General features: G+C 42.3%; 1 protein-coding gene across 1 annotated transcript in view; it reads left to right on the top strand.

Annotated features, from left to right (window-relative positions):
- The first annotated feature begins 1,844 nt into the window (after positions 1 to 1,844).
- Positions 1,845 to 20,915, top strand: part of VIL1 (villin 1) — a 31,044-nt gene continuing 11,973 nt past the window's right edge. Inside the window, exons 1-10 of the mRNA XM_063288882.1 lie at positions 1,845 to 1,967; positions 9,797 to 9,902; positions 12,090 to 12,164; positions 13,685 to 13,881; positions 15,129 to 15,237; positions 15,589 to 15,699; positions 17,058 to 17,260; positions 18,926 to 19,004; positions 19,565 to 19,663; positions 20,477 to 20,630. Of these exons, the coding sequence (XP_063144952.1) occupies positions 1,846 to 1,967; positions 9,797 to 9,902; positions 12,090 to 12,164; positions 13,685 to 13,881; positions 15,129 to 15,237; positions 15,589 to 15,699; positions 17,058 to 17,260; positions 18,926 to 19,004; positions 19,565 to 19,663; positions 20,477 to 20,630 (1,255 nt within the window). The 5' untranslated portion in view covers position 1,845. The remainder of the gene's footprint in view (positions 1,968 to 9,796; positions 9,903 to 12,089; positions 12,165 to 13,684; positions 13,882 to 15,128; positions 15,238 to 15,588; positions 15,700 to 17,057; positions 17,261 to 18,925; positions 19,005 to 19,564; positions 19,664 to 20,476; positions 20,631 to 20,915) is intronic.

Here is a 20,915-nt window from a genome sequence, read left to right on the forward strand (position 1 = left end):
CATCCTGGAAGGGGATGGTGTGAAATGCAATTTAAGACATCTGAAAAGCACCAGGTTCTAAGGACCAGGCTGGGAAGGCTGGATTAATACTATAATTTGCATGTTCTTTTATTACGTAGAGATTTGATGAAGTTATTCATGAATTTGTCCTATGCTTAGGGTTAGTTACAAGATTATTGTGTATCATCTTTAGGCCATTATTCAGTTTATTGACTAAGCTCTGCACAAATAAGAAATAAGAAACTGGGAACTTCATTCTCCTTGCAAAGATCTCCATATATTTGTCTGCATAACAGACAGGTGATGCTGGCTGGGGGAGACAGAATGTAATCAGAAAACTGCTGATATTCAAATAGTCTTAAAATCTATTTAATGGAAATTAAGGATACTTTTCTTTAATGTTGGTTTTCTCTCACTGTCCGTAAGTTTGTGAGTTCTTTGATTATAATTTTTGTTCATCTGTACATTACCTCTTTTGCAAAAAAAAATTAATTTTTTTTCAAGTTAAAATAGCAAATATTTGCCCAGCTGTTTCTGCTTTGTTCCAACCTCTTCCTGATACAGTACTTAAAAATAATTTACATAGAACATTAAAATAGTTTTTAAAGTCTCCTAAAATTTAGACTACTATTCAGTTAAAAGTATAAATAACAAAAATAAATCAGTGGTTGTCCAATCAAACCTGAATCCTTTGTTTTAAATGTGAAAAATTGTATGAGTTAGCTGAGTTTTGCAAACCCTCTAAAGTACAATTAGGGTTATATAGACCTGTTGCATCAACTATGCTGAGAAATAAAATGATTTTTATTAGGATGTTATATGAATCCAGCCACATGATGTGTAAACCATGTGGGTTTAGTGTATCAGGTGAACCCAAACAATTGTGGTCCATTTAATAAGCCATGATTAAGCAAACCAAACTTAGTGCACTGTGTGAAGACTTAACCTAGTTTTGATCTTTGTATTCTTTGTGATTGCTTGTTTTTATTGAATGTTTAATGTAAGCCACCTGCAGTTTCTCCAGTTTGGTGGCATTATCATTATTATTATAATTCTAAAGCCTTGAGTTAATCGTCTTTTATATACAATATGATGATTGATCAGTTATTTCAATTAGACTACTAGTGTAGTATAATCGTTAAAATATTGGACTAAGCCTGTGGAGGCCCAGATTCACATGGAAACTCACTGTGTGACTTTGGGCCAATTATTCTTTCTCAGCCAAACCTATTTTGTGGGGATCAACTGCAGGGATATCCCCATTTAAGCTGCCTTGAGCTCTTGGAAGAAAGGCAGGGTAGAAATCTAATTAATAAGTAATAAATAACATTACCCAAGAATAATAAAAACTAAACAAGACAAACAGAATGTTAATGTTTTAAAAAACAGAGACATTGTCCCTTTGGGGAGTGTATAGCTATTATTGTGAAGAAAATGATTTGTCCTGAGCCTCAGTGGAGTAATTGACAATCTGGTTTTTTGTTTCCAAAATGATGAGCAGGAAGACAAGGACCAAGGAAGAAGATTAAATGAAATGAGGACCAGTCAGACTGAAGGCAAACCTTCAGCTACAGATCGAGGGCACTCAATAAACCATCCATCCATACTTTCTGCCCAGGAGTTGTAGGGGGGGGGAGTGGGGGTATTGCCACAATAATGTGGCAAACAGGCTGCATTTGTGTCTGGAGAGGTCACAGGTGAGGCAGGCTTCCTCTCAAAGACAGGTAAGTAGACCTTTGGTTGCAAGCCAGCTTTTACCCAAACCAAAGGCACAGCTCAGGTGGTTCTGCAGGACTTTGGCTCTCCCTCCTCTGTCCTTCCCTTCCTAGGCACTCCTGCCCTTATATGGCAAAGGCTGGTGGCGACAGAGGGAAGAAAGGAACAAAGGTCGCCCTGGCATTTCCTCTGTTCAGGCACAGTCTTTCTCCAAGGTGCTGTGTGCCCACCAAGCAGACACCCCAGCCAAGGTAAGAAGTTTGTTCTGGGGATCTAAAGAGCCAGCTCCTGGCACTGGACTCACTATGCCTGTTCAGGAATTGTGGGGGGTGGATTTGGGAGGATTGTATTCTGGTGCAGCCTGAACCAAGCGTGTCCTTGTTCCAACTTGGTTTACACAGTACCAGGGTTGCCTTCCTCCAGGATAAGGACTGAAAGCTATGTTTTTGCACTGTGACAGCTGAGAAAAGCCACTGAGCTTTACAATCCAGACAGGTGTGGGTCCATTCTTAAGCTTTCTCTTGAACTGCTTAGGCTCTGTGCTATGGTTCCACTACTGTTGTCGGTCCTCACAGGATAGGAAGCCTTTCTGAATTGATGATAGCAGAACCCTCCTGCATAACTCTTAATTTTGTGTGTTGCTGGCTTAGCACAAAGGCCAGCCACACTGTCCAGCTGGAGAATCAATGAGCGTCTTTGGAGAGAGAAGGGAAGAGTCACATTCAGGAAGCAGAAGCTTCCCATAGACCAGTGTTTCTCAACCTTGGCCACTTTCAGATGTGTAGACTTCAACAAGGCTGGCTGGGGAATTCTGGGAGTTGAAGTCCACACATCTGAAAGGGGCCAAGGTTGAGAAACCCTGCCATAGACAGGGGATTGCTTCAAAGGGAGTCGAGGCAAAAGGAAATGCAGATTGCAGAGTCTCAGGTTCAGGAGGGACCAAATGAACCTTTTATTGGGATTGTAAGGAGGTTCCTCTGAGGTCTGTCATTAGAGAATTAGGGAGATTAATGAGACAATCGCTGCAGTTTTGCCCTATTGCAACCAACAGATGGGTAATGCTGTGTCAAAAGACAGATGTTGAAAAGTCAGCTCTCCAACAACAGCATAAGCTTTTAAGTCCCTCCCATCACTCCAGCTTAACTATATCACCACAGTTGATTAGCCCACTTCCTACCCCAGAGCACCACACACCCTACTATCAAAATATGGGAAATTTCCAGCAGACCCTAATATAAAGTTCTGCTACTTTGACTGACAAAAATCCCAACAGTTTAAAAGTGAAGTAATTAAAAAATATTCTATTATGTTAGTGTAAGGGTTGCCTATTCTGACAGACTCAGTCTCACAAGCAGGTGCTTAAGGAAAACTGGTTTATTGAAAGAATAGTGTGCAAATACAAAGAAAGCTGAGAATGAGCAAAAGCACGCCAAATACAAACTAAAAACCCCTCGCTTCAAACCCGATCCCGCCCTTGCTCCCACTTAGCAACCACCCCCTTCCAGGTGTTGGCAACCGTCACACACATCGGCCTGAGAAAGTAACCTTGAACACAGGCAATAACCCAAACATACATTCCACAGTCACAGTAAGGAGATTGCAGCCTGGCACGGCTGGAAATCTCCACTCAGCAAACGTGAAACACGGATCAGGAAAGTGACATGCGAAACGTTATGATGTATTCAGTACATTGGAACAATGAACATGACATACCGCCCCCCTTAAAAAAACTAAACTAAGGAGCAGGCTTGGTAGGGTAGGCAGCATGAAAATGGGCGACCAAAATAGGGGAGTGAACATTGCGGGCAGCAACCCACTCAGGGTGAGGGAAATGTTTCCACCGGACAAGGTATTGCAGGGTAGAACGAAGGCGTCGAGAATCAAGAATCTCCTGGACTTTGAAGCGTTGCTGGCCATCAATCATAATGGGAGCAGGCGGCGATGGCTGTGGGTGCCAGCAATCCGATTGGTGGAAAGGTTTGAGCAAGCTGCAATGAAAAACGGGATGCAAACGTTTAAGATTATGAGGCAAATCTAACTTAAAAGTAACAGGATTAATTTGGGCCACAATAGGGAAGGGGCCCACGAACTTGGGTGCCAATTTCTTAGAGGGTTGTGGAGATTTAATAAACTTTGTGGAGAGATACACTTTATCTCCAACTTTGAAAGGTGGTTGAGGTGCGCGTTTGGTGTCAGCATGGCGTTTGTAAGCAGCCTGGGCATCGGCAAGAGCTTGTTGGATTTTAGGCCAGGAATCGCCCAGATGTGCTGCCCAGTCTGCAGGGGATGAAGGAGGAGAGGTTGGTTGAGGCAGTTCAGGAATAGGTACAAAATCCCGTCCAAAGACAGTACGAAACGGCACCTGCCCAGTGCTCTGATGCACTGCATTGTTGTAGGCGACTTCAGCAAAGGGCAGTAGATCGATCCAATTATCTTGCTGATAGTTAACAAAAGCACGCAAATATTGCTCCAGTGTGGAATTAAGCACCTCTATAGATCCGTCAGTCTCAGGATGCGACGCAGTGGACAGCGCTTGCTTAGTGCCCACCAATTTCATAAAAGCCCGCCAAAATTGGGAAGTAAATTGTGTGCCTGTCAGTCACCAAACGGGAGGGGCTCCCATGGAGTCTGTACACGTGTACAAAGAAGAGGTGGGCTAGCTGCTGTGCTGAGGGAATGGAAGCGCATGGAATGAAATGGGCTTGTTTTGAGAAAAAGTCTTTGACAACCCAAATTACAGTCTTTCTCTGGCTTGGAGGTAAATCCACAATAAAATCCATAGAGATCTCCTCCCAGGGGTGAGAGGGACTGGCCACTGGTTGGAGCAACCCTTGGGGCTTACCAGCCTTGCGTTTGGAGCCAGAGCACACAGGGCAGGATGCAACATAGTCTTTAACATCACGCCTCAGTGTTGGCCACCAGAATTGGCGTCACACCAAATGGAGTGTTTTCACAAACCCAAAATGTCCAGCTAGTTTGTCATCATGGGAACGGAGCAAAATGTCTTTGCACAAAGCATCAGGCACATAGAGTCGATCGTGCTTCCAAGCGAAATCACGGTCAAAAGTAACATTGTGTAAATTTGCTTGCAACCAAGTGTCAGATTTCAATTGGGAAAGAAACTGTTGTTGCAAGTCTGAGGGAATTGGCAAGCGTCCCGGACGGGGTGAAAGTGAAGCGTCGGTTTGCTGTGCGCGAGTCTGGCTGCGAGTCACTGCTGCCAGATTCAATTGTGGCTCTGTCCACAGTGTGCCTACTACATCAGGCACAGTGCTGGAATCTTGGGGTCTGCGGGAAAGTGCATCAGCCAGAAAGTTTTTCTTTCCCGGAATAAATTTTAACTTGAAATCAAAATGGCTGAAGAATTGAGCCCATCTGATTTGCTTTGGGTTGAGCTTACGAGGTGCACTGAGCGCTTCGAGGTTCTTGTGATCAGTCCAAACCTCGAAAGGGTGGGTAGCCCCCTCCAACAAGTGGCGCCAAGTGTCCAAAGCAGCTTTAACAGCAAAAGCCTCTTTCTCACAAACATGCCACCACCTTTCTGTTTCAGAGAATTTGCGGGATAGGTAAGCACAAGGCTTCAAGCATCCCGACTCATCTGCTTGTAGCAGGAGCGCTCCAATGGAGAAATCAGAGGCATCCACTTGCACCACAAATGGTTTGTTAGGATCGGGATGCTGTAGAATAGGTTCAGCCGTGAATAGCTGTTTGAGCTTCTCAAAGGCCACCTGGCATGCGGGCATCCATTTTAGCAACGCCCCCGGATTCTTTGACCTCCGTGTGTCCCCCTGCCCTTTTGTTTTGAGTAATTCAGTGAGGGGTAATGCTATCTCCATGAACCCCTGGATGAACTGCCGATAGTAGTTTGCGAATCCGAGGAAACTTTGGAGCTGCCTACGTGTGCGTGGCAGCTCCCATGCCAGAATGGCTTCAATCTTAGCTGGATCCATTTCAATACCCTTGTCTGAAATTCTATAGCCTAAATAGTCAATTTGAGATTTATGAAAAGCACATTTGGACAATTTAGCATACAGTTCAGCCTTTCTCAGCTTGCTGAGCACTTGCCTGAGCAGTTCTATATGTTCCTCCATGGTTTCAGTATAGATTAACACATCATACAAATACACCAAGACCCCCTTGAATAAATGGTCATGCAAGACCTCATTGATTAATTGCATAAAGACCCCAGGTGCTCCCGCCAACCCAAAAGGTAATACTTTATATTGGAAAGACCCCAGAGGGCAATTGAACGCAGTTTTCCATTCATCCCCCTCCCGAATGCGAATGCGGAAATATGCCTCTCTCAGGTCTAACTTGGAGAATATTTTCCCCCTCGCCAGATGTGCTAACATGTCTTTGATTAACGGTACCGGATATTTATTTAATATTGATACTGCATTCAGTCCACGGAAATCTGTACAGAGTCTCAAAGTCCCATCCTTCTTTGGTCTAAAGAGCACAGGAGCCCCTACTGGGGAGCTGGCTGGTTCAATGAAACTTCTAGCTAGATTTTTGTCAACAAACTCCCGTAGCGTTGCCAGCTCCTTTTGGGTCATAGCATAGATTTTTGGCTTCGGCAGTTTCACATCAGGAATAAACTCTATGGCACAGTCAGTTTTTCGGTGCGGCGGCAGCCAATCAGCCTCCTTTTCGCCAAACACATCTGCAAAATCCTGATATTGTACCGGTAGCCCGTCTAGTGGACCGTTGAGGAAATGCGGAGTTGCCGCTGCCGCCCTCCCCACTGTGCCGTCGTCCGTATCATCCCCCTCAGGGGCTTTGTAGAATCCATCTGCAAATGTCACAGTTCTGTGCACCCAATTTATATGGGGGTTTTGTTGGACAAACCAAGGCATTCCCAAAATGACAAACGGACCCCCCCATAGGCGCCACCACAAAAGGCAGTTTCTCCCAGTGGCTGCCCATCTGCAACGCCACCAACCCTGTGGAAAGAGTCGCAGGCGACCCTCCCGCTGTAGATCCATCCAATTGTGTAAAGATCATAGGACGTTTCAAAGGGAATGTGGGTAACTCTAACGCAGCCACCACGTCAGGGTGCATTAAACACCTAGAACACCCCGAATCAATCATTGCCCACAATTCCACCGTTCGAGTGTGGGACCCCAATTTCACCTTCACGGTCAGTGTAGGGAAGTTTCCACTCACCGAAGCGTGATCACGCCCTTCCTCTTCCACCTGCCCAGCGGCGCCCTTTAAAGCAGGTGGCTGGCATTTCCCGCCGGTTGATTAGGAACAGCCTCCTCCTCATCCCCAAAGAAAGGGACTTCCTCAGGTTCAGCCTCCGCCAGCGCCGCCTTCATCTTTCTTGGTAGAGAAGGAGATTTTCCAGACAACTTTCCCGGCTGGCCCTCGGTCTTTCCTTTCGGGCACGCCGCTGCTCGGTGCCCCTCCTTTCCGCACCGCAGACACTGGCCTTGCGCATAGCGTCGCTCCTTCTCTTCCTCCCAGGTCCGTTGGCTGGATCTCCTGGGAGGAGCCGGGGTGTGGGACCCTTTACTGAATCTCCCATACCTCACTGATCTTCGGTGGGCAAACATCTCTAGGGCATGCTCAGCGCTGCCCGCCAGCTGAATCCAGCCATACAGGGTTTTTGGGTCCTCTCGCCCCAGGGACCACTTCAGAACCTCAGTTTCCAGTCCATCCTTGAACATCTCCACCAACGTGGATTGGGACCAATCCTCCACTTTCCCAGCCAGTGCTTTAAATTCCAGCGCATAATCCGCCACAGATCGTGACCCTTGGTACAGTCCCTTTAATGCCCGCTTCGCTCTTTCCTGAGCTAATGGGTCTTCAAAATGTTGCCTCAATGCCCACAGGAACTCCTCGAAGTCTTCTAACTCCGGAGCATCCGACTGGCACAGCTGTACATACCAATCGGCCGCCCTCCCCTTGAGCTTGGTGGCAATGGCGTTTATTTTGCCCCGCTCTGACCAGAACCCCTGTTCCCAATACTCCATATAACTGTTAGCATTAGTTATGAAGAAGGACAATTTGGTAGGGTCCCCATCGAACTTTACTGTGAAGGGTGGGGGTCTCACCACTTCTGGTCACTCAGCCCTTTGCACGGCCCCTAGTGAGCACCTCTCCACTGGAGGGGACCTCGAAATTGTCCCCATCGGGCCCCTCTCCTCTCCTCGATGCCGGGCCCTGCTTCTCCCTCTGGGGGATGGTAGGGGTGACGGTGGGGTGGAATGCCTGCGGTGGGACCTTTCCCTTCCTCTTTCAGGCGAACCCCAGCCCATTGACATTTTTTTCAGCATGAATTTGACCAAGTCTAATTTTGCCTCCAACACCTTTATACGGTCAGGGGTGGGTGACCCCTCAGGCGTCTCTTTTCTGACCACCTTAGGTGACAGCGGGTACCGCCACTTCCAGGAGGCTTGAGTCGCCCCAGTGGCCGAGTCCTCGTCCCAAGTGAGGTAGTCACCGGCCGACGTACTGGTCGTTTCCGGGGCTTTTTGACGTCCCTCCTTCTCCTTTGGGTTGGGGTTGGGTTCTGCCTGACCCTCCGGAGCGTCACTGCAGGGTACCTTCTCTGCTCTCACCACCATGGAGCCCGGTTCCCCTTCGCTCGATGCCTCGCTCTCCATCTCTTGCAAGCTCGGTTCGGTCATCACTAGCGCTCCCCTTCACAGACGAATCTGGATAGGGCTAGCGGAATAAGTTTTTGAGATTCTCAGCTTTATGTAAGGGTTGCCTATTCTGACAGACTCAGTCTCACAAGCAGGTGCTTAAGGAAAACTGGTTTATTGAAAGAATAGTGTGCAAATACAAAGAAAGCTAAGAATGAGCAAAAGCACGCCAAATACAAACTAAAAACCCCTCGCTTCAAACCCGATCCCGCCCTTGCTCCCACTTAGCAACCACCCCCTTCCAGGTGTTGGCAACCGTCACACACATCGGCCTGAGAAAGTAACCTTGAACACAGGCAATAACCCAAACATACATTCCACAGTCACAGTAAGGAGATTGCAGCCTGGCACGGCTAGAAATCTCCACTCAGCAAACGTGAAACATGGATCAGGAAAGTGACACGCGAAACGTTACGATGTATTCAGTACATTGGAACGATGAACATGACAGTTAGCCAATGAAGAAAGTCGCTGATCAACATGACAGCAAACCATGCCAAATATATCAATTTCTGCATATTGCATTGCAAAAGATATTCCCACTGGTTCTACTGCTACACTGCAGAGAATGCTCATTAATGTTTCCAAGATTAAGGGAATGACTACAGCTCAGGAGTGCAAGCAGAAAGTCCCAAATGTAATTTCTGGCCTCTCCAGATAGTGCTGGAAAAGACTCCCATCTGAAATCTTGCCGCCAGTTAATGTAGACAATTAAATGGATCAGTGATCTGACTCGATATAAAGCAGATTCCCATGCTCCTCTTCCAGAATGTGGGATTCCTTTCCTGAGAAATTAAGTGAAATTGCCAAATGTACCAAAAAAAAAAAAAGATGGTGTGGCCAAAACATATTGAACCTATGTTTAAGACCTGTATGCTGTGTTTCTGTCATGGCGTATTACCGAAAAAGCACACACATAAGGAAACTAGACAGATGTCCTGGAGCAACAGTGTGTGTTAAATGCACCTATAATTATACCCTACATCGGAACTTTTCCCCTTACTGGAAAATTCCCAAGGATGCCCACACAAAGGCCTGCCTAGAAACTCACAGTATAGATGAAGGCAAAATCTTGTGTGCTTAAAATGCATTCTTCACTGAGTTCATCTACCTGATAATTAAGATAATTTTCCAAAAAACAGACTTGCCAACTATTGATGCTCAAGCCATTCAGATTTAGCATCCCATGGAAGTGTGAAGCATCTTAATGGGTTTGTGGGTAGCACTCATTTAAGTGCATGATCTGAATGAATACAAATGGTAAGATATTTCTTGTTTATCTTTTAAAAAAATAGCAACATCCAAATCATTAGAATGGAGTAGATGAAGCCTGGGGATTCCAAGGCTGGCCGAGTTACATCTGAAAAGTTCAAATGTCATTTGCAATATATGACCTCAGTATTGCTAATGTTCTTTCCCATTCACAGTTCCAAATCCAGCTACAAAGGATTGGTCACCATGCCGGAACTTAATACCAAAGTCACCAAGACTCTGAACAAAACCACACCTGGGCTTCAAATATGGAGAATTGAGGTGAGAATGAATGTGAATATGCATAGAAGTGTACGTGTATGAGTGTGTAACAGACAGATGTAGCCTGTAGGAGAAACCAGCATTGAGTGGCATTCTTACGTCCCAGCATTCCACAAGAGATACACAAATTGTAGCTCCCCAAAGCCTGGGCACAGCCTCAGAAAACTCAAAAAAGTGTAACCAAATTTTAATGTTTAATATGACAGAAAGGGGATTCTTTAAAACACAGGACTGGAGAATTATCATATTAGCTATATTTAATAAGTTCACATTTAAATTGAATGCTTCTTCTGGCCCTATCTGCTAGGTTTTTTTATAGTAATGTTATTAAAGATTATAATTACAACAGTAAAAACTAATACAAACTGAAAAAATAGAAGAATAAAAAGAAAGAGTAGACGTGCAGAAAAGAAAGGAAACAATAGAAAGAGATGGAAGAAAAAATAAGAATATAGTAAAGAAAAAGAAAAGAAATATATAAAGAAGTGGCCTTCATCACAAGTATAATCAATCTGAATAACTTATCACCTTCTCCCATATCCCATCCCAAAGTTTTTGCTGCCATCTAGAGACTGTCTGGATTTTTGCAGTTTAGTTATGTTACTGTTGTCCTCATGCCAGCAACAAGCGATTTTTCTCTCCGTGCAAATAACAGCTTTAAAGAAAGGATCTTCCTGCAAGTGCAGCAGGAAAGAAAAGGATTAAATTATCCTACCTTCTCTGCCAGTGCAATTCTTTCAATATCTATGGGTCCCAGCAGATGCTGTTTGTATAGCATGATTTTCTAAAACAAACTGGAACTAGCAAAGTGATCAAGCTTTATTTAGCCAATTCCAAGCTTGCTTTCCTTCCAGCTTTACTGCTGCTATCCCAAATATTCTAGCAACAATAAAGAATGGTTTTGCCTTGTTCAGGTGGTAGAATTTCCTGTGGTTCTGTGAACTCTTTGGGGTTGCCTATGGGGTGGGTGGGAGGGTGGTTGTAGTTTGGTGGGAGTTGTGTGTTTGGGTCCATGTTCTGAATGTGTATAGAACCTGGCTGTTCTGGAGAGCCTTTCAGGATCGAGAGTATGGTGGGTCCCCTCCCTGCAGTAGGCAATTGTTGTAAAGAATATTTTCCTTGGGTGTTATGTTAGACAATTGTCACTGGGTCTGTGGGTCGAGTTATTTTTTTTCCCTTTCTTTTAATTCTTTCTGTTTTACTTTTGTATATTGTAAGCCGCTCAGAGCTTTCTTGGAATTGAGCAGCATATAAATTGCAGAAACAAACAAACAGGCAAACACATAAACATTATCTCCAAGCTGAAAGCTGGAACTTCAGCTGGTACAAAATACAATTGCAGGTCTCTTACTGGTCAAACCCTTTACTGCCATATGACACCACTGCCATGGAAGCTGACTGGTTGCTAGTTTGCTTCTAAGTGCCATTGAGAATGCTGTTTATCACTTATAAAACTCTTTATGGCTTCAGGGCCATCTGTTCTGGGTAGAATCTGCTCACCCAGGAAGCACAAACAGAATGCCTGTTGAGAGTCCCCACCTATAGGGAGACCTGACAAGGGGGGACCGGGAGGCAGGCATTCTCTGTAGAGGCTCCCCTCCTATGAAACAGCTCCATTCAGAGGCAAGAACAGCCCCTTCCATTGTGGGGGCTCATAAAAAACCTGCTTATTCTGGAAGGCCTTCAGAGAACAAGAATGTGACACTGTGAATGCATGTTGATGGACAATGAGTATATTGTATTATGATTGTTATTTTACACTGTGATGATCATTGTATTGTTTAGATGGTTGATTTTAACTATGTGTGTTGTTGAAGTATAAACAGCTTAGAACCATCTGAAATTGAGGTGATATGAAATTGTATAAACAAATAAATAAGAATGGCTCAGAATGATATTCTGTTTCACTCTCCCCTCCTTCCCCATCAAGAAAGTTTCAATAGATCCTGTAGCAACGTTAGAGGAAATTCTTTGAAGGAGAAAGTCAGTTATTCAAAGATCATAGATTGGGCAGTCTCCCTTACTATCCAGCTGCAAGATGGTTGAATATGTAGGACTCAAGTGAAGGACAGAAAAGGTATATTTTAAAGGTTTAAGAAATTTGCACGAAGGACAGAGCAGAGCATTAGAGAGTAAATGAGAGGTGTTTTTTTTAAGTCCCCTGATTCTGTTCCCCTTTCCTTCTAGAACATGGAGATGGTGCCTATACCACCCAAGACCTATGGAAACTTCTATGAAGGGGATGCCTATATCGTGCTTGCGGTAAAAGAATTAAGAATAGTAGAGGGGTGTTTCATATCATATGAAATACGGGGACTGAATACTGGGATATAATGAGATCAGAGTGAGGAAAATTGCTTGCATGGCAGCTTGTGTATGTCTAGGGACAAATGGAAGAATGTAGACATGTGATGTTTGACACAGATATGCCAAGCTTGCCTTTTTACATGGGAGGTTCAACTAATCCTGTACAATTGACAGTACAGGATTAAAACAGGAAGAATACTCTTATTACTGGTTATACATTAACACTGGGTATCTGCCAGAGCCAAGTATAATTCTCATTAAATTGCAGGTAATTTCCAAAACCACACCTATTTAGTATTTGAGTATCTTCTGACCATTTTCTGGGTCAAAAAAGCATGAATTTGGTTTTCTTCTGGTCATTACTTTATTTCTTCATCAAAAATTTGCTGTGACTGATTGACCATTATATTGATTTTACATTTATATATTATGCAATAATCGTAGATAAAGCAGTTATGAGTACATCGATCTCACTTAAAATCTGCAGATAGGTGAAAAGCTGTTGAAAGCTGATGCAGCAGAGATTTGCAGAGAAGACTATTATTAATCAAAACATGCCCAGTTCAAAGCTCATCTCTTTTAGATTGTGTTAAGCACCACTCTTTCTCAATCTAGGAATAATAATTTGGTTCTGCCTTATCTTAAAAGATTGTTTTTTGAATCACTGCAAGATAATTGATTGGAGCTAATCAGAACAGACCCATTGAACATGGAATTTAGGTTAATCATGACTAACTTAAATTCAGTTGATTTCAGTTAATCTACTATAAGTACGTTTAAGTCTAAAAAGAGCTAATACTTTGAACATTCTCAAGTATAAAGGCTTTGTTTTCTCTTTTTTATTTTTAAAGCTTTAATACTTTAAATGTTCTTTTCAGTGCTGTTTTTGCTTATTGGAAACTGCATTGACAGCTATATTTGGCCAAAAACTAGGGTAGACAACTAATACCTATTTCTCACATTCTATTCATTCCCACTTTTCATTATATGTGAAATGTGAGCGTATATCTCATTGCACTGTATATGTTCTGAATAATTGAATAATGAGATGAAATGTGGATACTGGGTTAAGAGATGGATGGTGACAGAGAAGAAACTGAGTTGTGTAATACCTTACTCCTTTGCATGTGATACAAGCAGGTTAAATGATGCAAGCTTACCAAGACAGCTGAGCATTAAGGAAAATGAACCCTTCTGGTTCTTTATTTATTTTACTATATTTTTGAACTGAATACAAATTACCCACTTTACACACTGTCTTTACAGAAGACATAGGGCCTGTGGTGGGGACTTTTTACATAACAGAGAAATATAAATGAAATGCAATGGTGGGTGGCTATTTCTAATGGTAAGCAAGCTTCCTTAAAAATCAACATGTACAGCACTGCGTTATTTACAGAACTGAGTCCAGTGTTTCAGGATTTTGAAATGAATATACTTGGTTTGATGTTTGCTAATTTCTTTTTCCAATTCAGACACATAAGACGGGGAATACTTTCACCTATGACATCCATTTCTGGCTGGGTAGCTCATCATCTCAGGATGAACAAGGTGCAGCTGCCATCTTCACAACACAAATGGATGAGCACCTGGGTGGAGTTGCTATACAGCATCGTGAGACCCAAAGTTATGAGAGCGACACATTCCGGAGTTACTTCAAGCAGGGCCTTGTGTATGTAAGGCTCTGTACAATCCTCTTGGGGCCGGTCTGCACAATTTGGGTTTCTTCTTCATAGCCCTGCTCTACTCTCAGAGGAGAGCTGTCCACACTAAACAGACCAACAGGCTGACAATCTTGACTGGCAGTAGTTCTCCAAAGCAGATCTGCCGTGAATTTAGAAACATGCATCTGTTTTTCATGTGCTTATTATATGCAGTTTTGGTCTCCAATATTTGGAATTTTAAAAAACAAAAACAAAACTATTTTGGATGGGTAGAGTCATCAGAGTTACAGGATGAAACTTAGAGCTGGTTCAATAGTAGAATCAGAAAGTAGTATCAGGCCAATTTTGTCATGTCCTCCAACATTAAAAAAAAAAATCTGTTTTCCGAAAAAAAAAAGATAAGGGAAGGGACCAGGAGCAGCTACTCAAGATCAAAAATTGAAATAAAATTATAACAAGGCTTTCTCTGATTAGTTGCCTATAGCAAACCCAACTGCTTGCTAGTTAAAGCAGGCTGAAGTTCATAATCTTACTAGCAAGAGGTTGCTAGTAAGGCTGTGCTTACATTCCCCAGTAAAGAACTAGAGACAGGACATTATCACAGAAGTGGAAGAAAGGTATCACCATGGCTGCAGTGAGAGATGGAAAAAATATTCAACTTTCAGATGAGTAAATTTATTACTTATAATACAGAATTATTTAAATTATGTATGCCGAAAGTAGTACAGTAATACTCATCGACAGTATTTATGCAATACTGCACAGAAGTTGAATGTTTTATTCAGAGCTTAATATCTGAATATTTGTGTATTTACAATTATTATCATTCAGTTCATGCTGGGTGCAAACCCATTATTATGCTTAACCACATTTTGTTGGATAAGCTATAATTGAATGAGTTCATACAACATGCTAAGCCATAAATCATGTTTTCCAATCACAATGGCTAGGCTCATACAAAACTAAGCACACCACATTATGGCTTAGTGTGATGTTTATGACAAGGAGCAGCTTGGAAGAAGAAGGAAGCGAATGGCTGAATGGTCTGAAGATAGAAGTGTAGAGGAAGGGAAACATGAAGAAATACAGGACATTGGTCAGGGATGATTATCTCAGGGAAAGGTTCCCCAGCTATTCTCACACATGGCATACTGGGGAGAGATTTTTTTTTTATTTCTGTAGAAGACTGGCTTTATGATCATGATGGGGTTATATCTTCTGCAGTCCATATCATGGCCCTGTACTTCTTCTGCAGCTATAAGAAGGGTGGTGTGGCCTCAGGGATGCAACATGTGGAAACCAACACCTACAATGTGCAACGTCTACTGCATGTCAAAGGGAAGAAGAATGTAATGGCTGGAGAGGTAGGTCAGAGATCAAAGGGCAAGGGGATGGCAGGGGCTAGTAGGTTAGCTACTAATAAAGGCTCCTGGGTTAAGAGACCAGGTCCTTTAGGATGCTTTTACCATTTATAAATGAGCCATACCCATTCATGTATTCTGGCAAGATCTGAGTCTTCTATGATGTGATTAATTTCTGTAGATGTAGTAGCGCTTTTGTCCTCATGATGTAGCAATGTGGTCAGTACTTTTTAAAATGTTGTGCATCTGTCCTCGATAAAGTCTTCTTCCCCTTCCCGCACAACATCCTTCCCTGAGAATCCAGCTGTGTTTCCTTTATAGTCTTCTCTCTTATAAGTTGCTTTTCTTGAATAGGTGGAGATGAACTGGGACAGTTTCAATTCAGGGGATGTCTTCCTGCTGGACTTGGGGAAGCTCATCATCCAGTGGAATGGTTCTGACAGCAACCGTGTGGAACGGCTGAAGGTGGGGCTGGTGGAAATGGAAGAAGCTGGTGGACAGATAGGGAAAGAGGACTTTGGAATTTGGGTGTTGTACAGTGATGGGTGTATGAAACTTTGATACTTGAAATCTAAAACAAGAACCCATACAGCTAACAAAACATATATATTAGAAGTAGAAACTGGGAACAAATTTAGCCACTACCAATACATCACCTTTATTGTATTATTTATATGTGTTTAGTGGGAGTGGATTTTTTTGGTATTTGGTTACATTGTTTTTATTTTATTGTTGTTTTGTTGGTATCTTTATGTATTGTTAGCCACTTAGAGTCACCATGTTGAGATGGGTGGCGATATAAACCATTTAAAGAAAGAAAGAAAACAGAACAATGGGACAAACATATTAAGAAAAGATGTCATGGAATATTTTATGAATAATTTGGGAAATAATTCACTATGGAAGTCTGTCAGGGATTAATGTAGTTCAACAGCCATTCATAAACTCAGTGTATTCAAATGGTTATTGTCATTCTTTCCATCCTATTCCTCTAATAGATATACTTTATTACAGGATTTTTAAAGGACTTTTAAAGAGTTTTAGTTCTTATGTGAATTTGCAAAAAGAGAGAAAAGAAATAAAGATTACTGCAGTATTGTAAACTTGGTTCATCTCTTGGAAATTGTATCTCTCTTTAGCACTTATCCCTGCCATGTCATATTCTGGACTTAATTTAAGATTCTTGAGAACATGGCCCTTCCATTTATGAATCAATGACCCACATAAACTGCAGAGAGTATGAAGAATATTTTCTTTGATTATGTACATGCTACTTGTCCATCAATACCAAGAGTAGCTTAGCGAAATCAAAACCTTAGTGAAAGGTTAGGATCACACAGCCTAGCCATTGGGAAGCTGGTGCTTTCTTTGCCCTCCATTTCTCCATATGTTAGCTATCATCTGGTTTATTTCTATATCCATGCACAACTCAAGAATGCCATCACTCTGAACAACATTCTCATAATTTACCTTCTTCAGAAGTCTCCAGCCCAGTATCCTTCCTTCTCCAAATTCAGTTGCATTAAAAAAAAAGTAATCTTCCTGTAGCAGGAATGAAATCAAATGTCAAAGAATCTACTGTATGATTGCTTCAAAATCCAGAGATCATTATAAATTACATGAGGATTGCCAAATCCTTAGCAGATAGTTCTCACTTTGGTCTCCCTTTTTGTTTCTCTCTTTGTCTCTTACACAAACACAAAGGGCTTGAGCCACAGCCTAGTACTCCACCTTATTTCTGGACCTCCTTATTAGTTCAGTGCTATTTTGATTTTCTTCTGCAACTTCTGACGTTGGCTTGGGGTGGTGACCTTTTCCCACAGGGCATGAATCTAGCCAAGGACATCCGTGACCGAGAGCGTGGTGGCCGAGCACAGGTGGCTGTAGTGGATGGTGAGAATGAAGATGCATCTCCTACACTCATGAAGATCATGTTCTATGTGCTCGGGGAGAAGAGGAACATCCAACCAGCCATTTCAGATGCCATAGTGGACCAGAAATTGAAATCTTCTCTGAAGCTCTACCAGTGAGTGTTACTGGCATGCTATGCTGGGAGCCAAGGTTAGGCAAAGATGTTGTGTAAAGGGTGCAGTTGCAGGAGAGAAGGACAAATATTTGGGTGCAAATGGTAATGGGAATTTCTTCACTATTCAAGAAAACCATTATTCACTATAAAGCATTTTACACCCTTATTCTACTGTTACATTACATTGGCCAGATAGCCCTTTACTGAATGGGGGCTGCACTTAATGTTCTTTGGAAAGATGAGGGCAAAAAGATGGTAAGTGGGACAATGATACAAAGATGTCATGTCATACGTTTGAGAACCTGGCATTTTGTTCTCCTGCTCCTTTACCAAATATTAGAGGATTTTTAAATTAATAATGTTAATCCTATTTTTTAAGTGTTCCCACCTCCAACTGGTGAAAGGCCATGCTGCTGATTTTGGGCAGTTGTGATTAGAGAGAGGTCTGGAAGCCACAAAAACAGGATTCATGGGTCATGCAACCCTGATTCATATCCCCACCCAACCATGGTATTTGCTAAGTGACTTTGGGACAGTTACTTTGTCTCAACCCAACAGATCTCATCAAGTGGGTGTTTGGGGATAAAAAGAGGAGAGCCTCCCCAACCTCCCCAGTAAGCTACCTTGAGCTTTCTGAAAAAAGATGGAATAGAAATGCAACAAGTAAATAAATAAAGACTGCCAAGGAAACACTTGAGTGAGTTTCCTTCACAGATGCAATGCTTTGTATGGATTGTTTTTATGAGTTGAAACTTAGAATTATTTGGCAATGCTAATAATGGGGGAGGGCATCTAACAGCCTTTCTCTGCCTGCAACCCTCCAGATGTATCAGACTACAGCTCCCATCAACCCCTGGTCATGAAAGGGAAGAGTTTGAGCAAGGCTCCAATAAAGACAATGGTCCTTGGATGTGAGGAGGGAATATTAGGCCCATGTGTAGAGGAAAGATGCCCTACAGGTGGTTTCTTTTGCCTTCCAGTGTTTTGGTAGGCACACTGCCATATTTGGGAAGACTTCCCTGCAACTGCAATAGGTTTTTTTTTAATCCGCTCAATCATGTCTGATTCTAGGAGACTTCCAGGACCAGTCCCTGCAGTTTTCTTGGCAAGGTTTTTCAGAAGTGGTTTGCCATTGCCTGCTTCCTAGGGCTGAGAGAAAGTGACTGGCCCAAGGTCACCCAGCTGGCTCTGTGCCTAAGAAGGGACTAGAACCCATGGTTTCCCAGTTTCTAGCCTGGTGCCATAACCACTACACCAAACTGGCTCTCAACTGCAATAAAACTGCAATGAATGAAAGAATGAATGAATGAATGAATGAATCTGCAATAGTAAAACAAAACAAAACAAAAAAAGTCTTCCTCTTTTCCCTGCTCTTTGCATCCATCCTTTTAAGGAATAATAAAGTTTAGAAGCAATGAAAAAAATCAGATTTTCGTGCAGATGGGATACAGAGATCATGTTTCATATATCTTAAGAAAAAAATCTAGTATGAGTAATTTATGTTTGTTATTTCCACACTATGTAACTTTGTAAATCTGACTGTGGGATTCTCAAAAACAGGAGGTTCCATGTGCTACGTATTAGCCCAATCTTCATTTTTTGTTTTGGAGATCTTAAGCAACCCCTTAAGATTTGTTCTGTGACAACATTATGTTTTCTTCCAAGCGTCTCTGATGTAGAAGGGAATCTACTTGTGCAGGAAGTTGCTATCCAGCCCCTTACACAGGACCTCCTGAAGCATGAGGTAAGAGACTGTTAATGGTTTTCCTACTAACAGATTAAGGTGCTATTGTCTCTAATCGTTTTGGCTGCCCCCTTTTCGAATGTTAATTATTGCACCTGGGGGGAGGAACCTGCCTGGACTTGTTTCAGTTCCTCTTTCTCTTCTGTGCCGGCATGTAGCAAGCCAGGTAGCTCTCAATGAGAGCTTTAAATATGTTTTGCTTTTGTTTTGCTTTCTGTAAATAAATTATTTTTATAGATATGCCTGGTGTGTGTGACTTTTCTGATCTCTCCTGGGCCAAAGGCTTTCCCAGCAATCTGCCAACAGAGACTTCCTTGGAGTTGAACTTGCACATCTTTGCTGGTGGAGGGAAGGAAAGAAGTGATGAAATAGCTCAAAGCCCAACTCTCATAAATGTACACCTTCTATTCCACTTCAGTCTCAAACGGAGAAGCAAAACAGACTGCACTTTCCTTCAGAGAAAGTTTGACAGTGCTATCTGCAAGGAAAAATAATGCTCTGTCCACACAGCTGTTCCCTAGTGAAGCAGCTTAACAGGAACCTGGTTTGTCTCCTATTAGGACTGCTACATCTTGGACCAGGGTGGCATTAAGATCTTTGTGTGGAAGGGCAAGCACTCCAGCAAGGAAGAGAGGCAGCAGGCCATGTCAAGGGCTTTGGTGAGTAAAGATGTGGCTGTGTGGACAAAATGTCTTTGGGGTGGAGGCAAAGCTGGGCCCATGATAGAAAAGTTTCAGGAATTGTGGCCATCCTAGGAGAGTGTTTCCATATTTTGTTCTCCTACCTTTTAAAGGGTCTGCAATTCTTTTGGCTCACCATTGTTATGATTTTGAACCAAAGTATTGCTACTATAACCTGCCTCTATTCTTTTTAGCCTTTTTCATTTCATAGGATTGAGTAGATATCAATAAAACAAACAAGAAAGTATACAACGTAGAGAAAATGCAGTGAAAACTTCCTCTATTCCTATTCCTAATTATAGGTCCATTCTTACAAGAATATACTTGGTTTGGAGAGTAAATTCCAGGAAAGGTTAACTCAGTTTCCTCAAAGAATACAAAATACCTGGTTTGGTTATGAAATGTTAAGTGAAGAACAACAGCAAATGCTTACTAGAATTAACCGGAGACAGGTTACGACACAAAGTGAAATAAGATTATGTGAGAGATGAAAAAAGATTTTTAGGTAAAAAAAAAAGGTTTAAGTTTTTGTTTCCCAGTTAATGAGCAAAAGAAATACATAAATATTAAATAGAAAGTTGCCTTTTTAAAAAAATGGTCCAAGGATTATTTTAATTTCTTGTGGCATGATACCTGAATTATAATTCATCAAATGATTCTGAGTATATGCTTTGTTTAAAGCCGTTCTTTTCTGTCATAGAGAAGCTTCTATTAGAGGTAGTTTACAGGAAACCAGTGAGTTCTGTTGAACTGAAGTGATTGGATTGTGATGTTACCCGCCTTCCATTTTAGGGTTTCATCAAAGCAAAAAACTACCCACCCGGCACCAGTGTCGAGACGGAAAACGATGGCTCCGAATCAGCTGTTTTCAGGCAGCTCTTTCAGAAATGGACAGTTCACAATCAAAGCACTGGCTTTGGCAAGACTAATACAGTTGGAAAAATAGGTAAGTGCTGGAGTCTGTACACAGCAGAGGAGCAATTGGCAGAGGCAGCTTGTGTCAAGTATGGACATAGCCTTTCCTTGTTAGATGTTCCTTGCCAGCGTGATCATGTTGTACCACTGGGATGACAGAACAATAGCTAGAGGCTGACCAGCAGTAGAAGACATATATTAAAGTACCTCCTCACACATTCCATCCCATACAATCAAAGCTGGCTCTATCTTGTCGCTATCTACACTCGGTGCAATAAAACCTACCTATCTATTTCCCTTCTCTGTCTCCTTCCAA

The sequence above is a fragment of the Candoia aspera genome, chromosome 1 (assembly GCF_035149785.1).
Source record: "Candoia aspera isolate rCanAsp1 chromosome 1, rCanAsp1.hap2, whole genome shotgun sequence".
NCBI lineage: Eukaryota > Metazoa > Chordata > Lepidosauria > Squamata > Boidae > Candoia > Candoia aspera.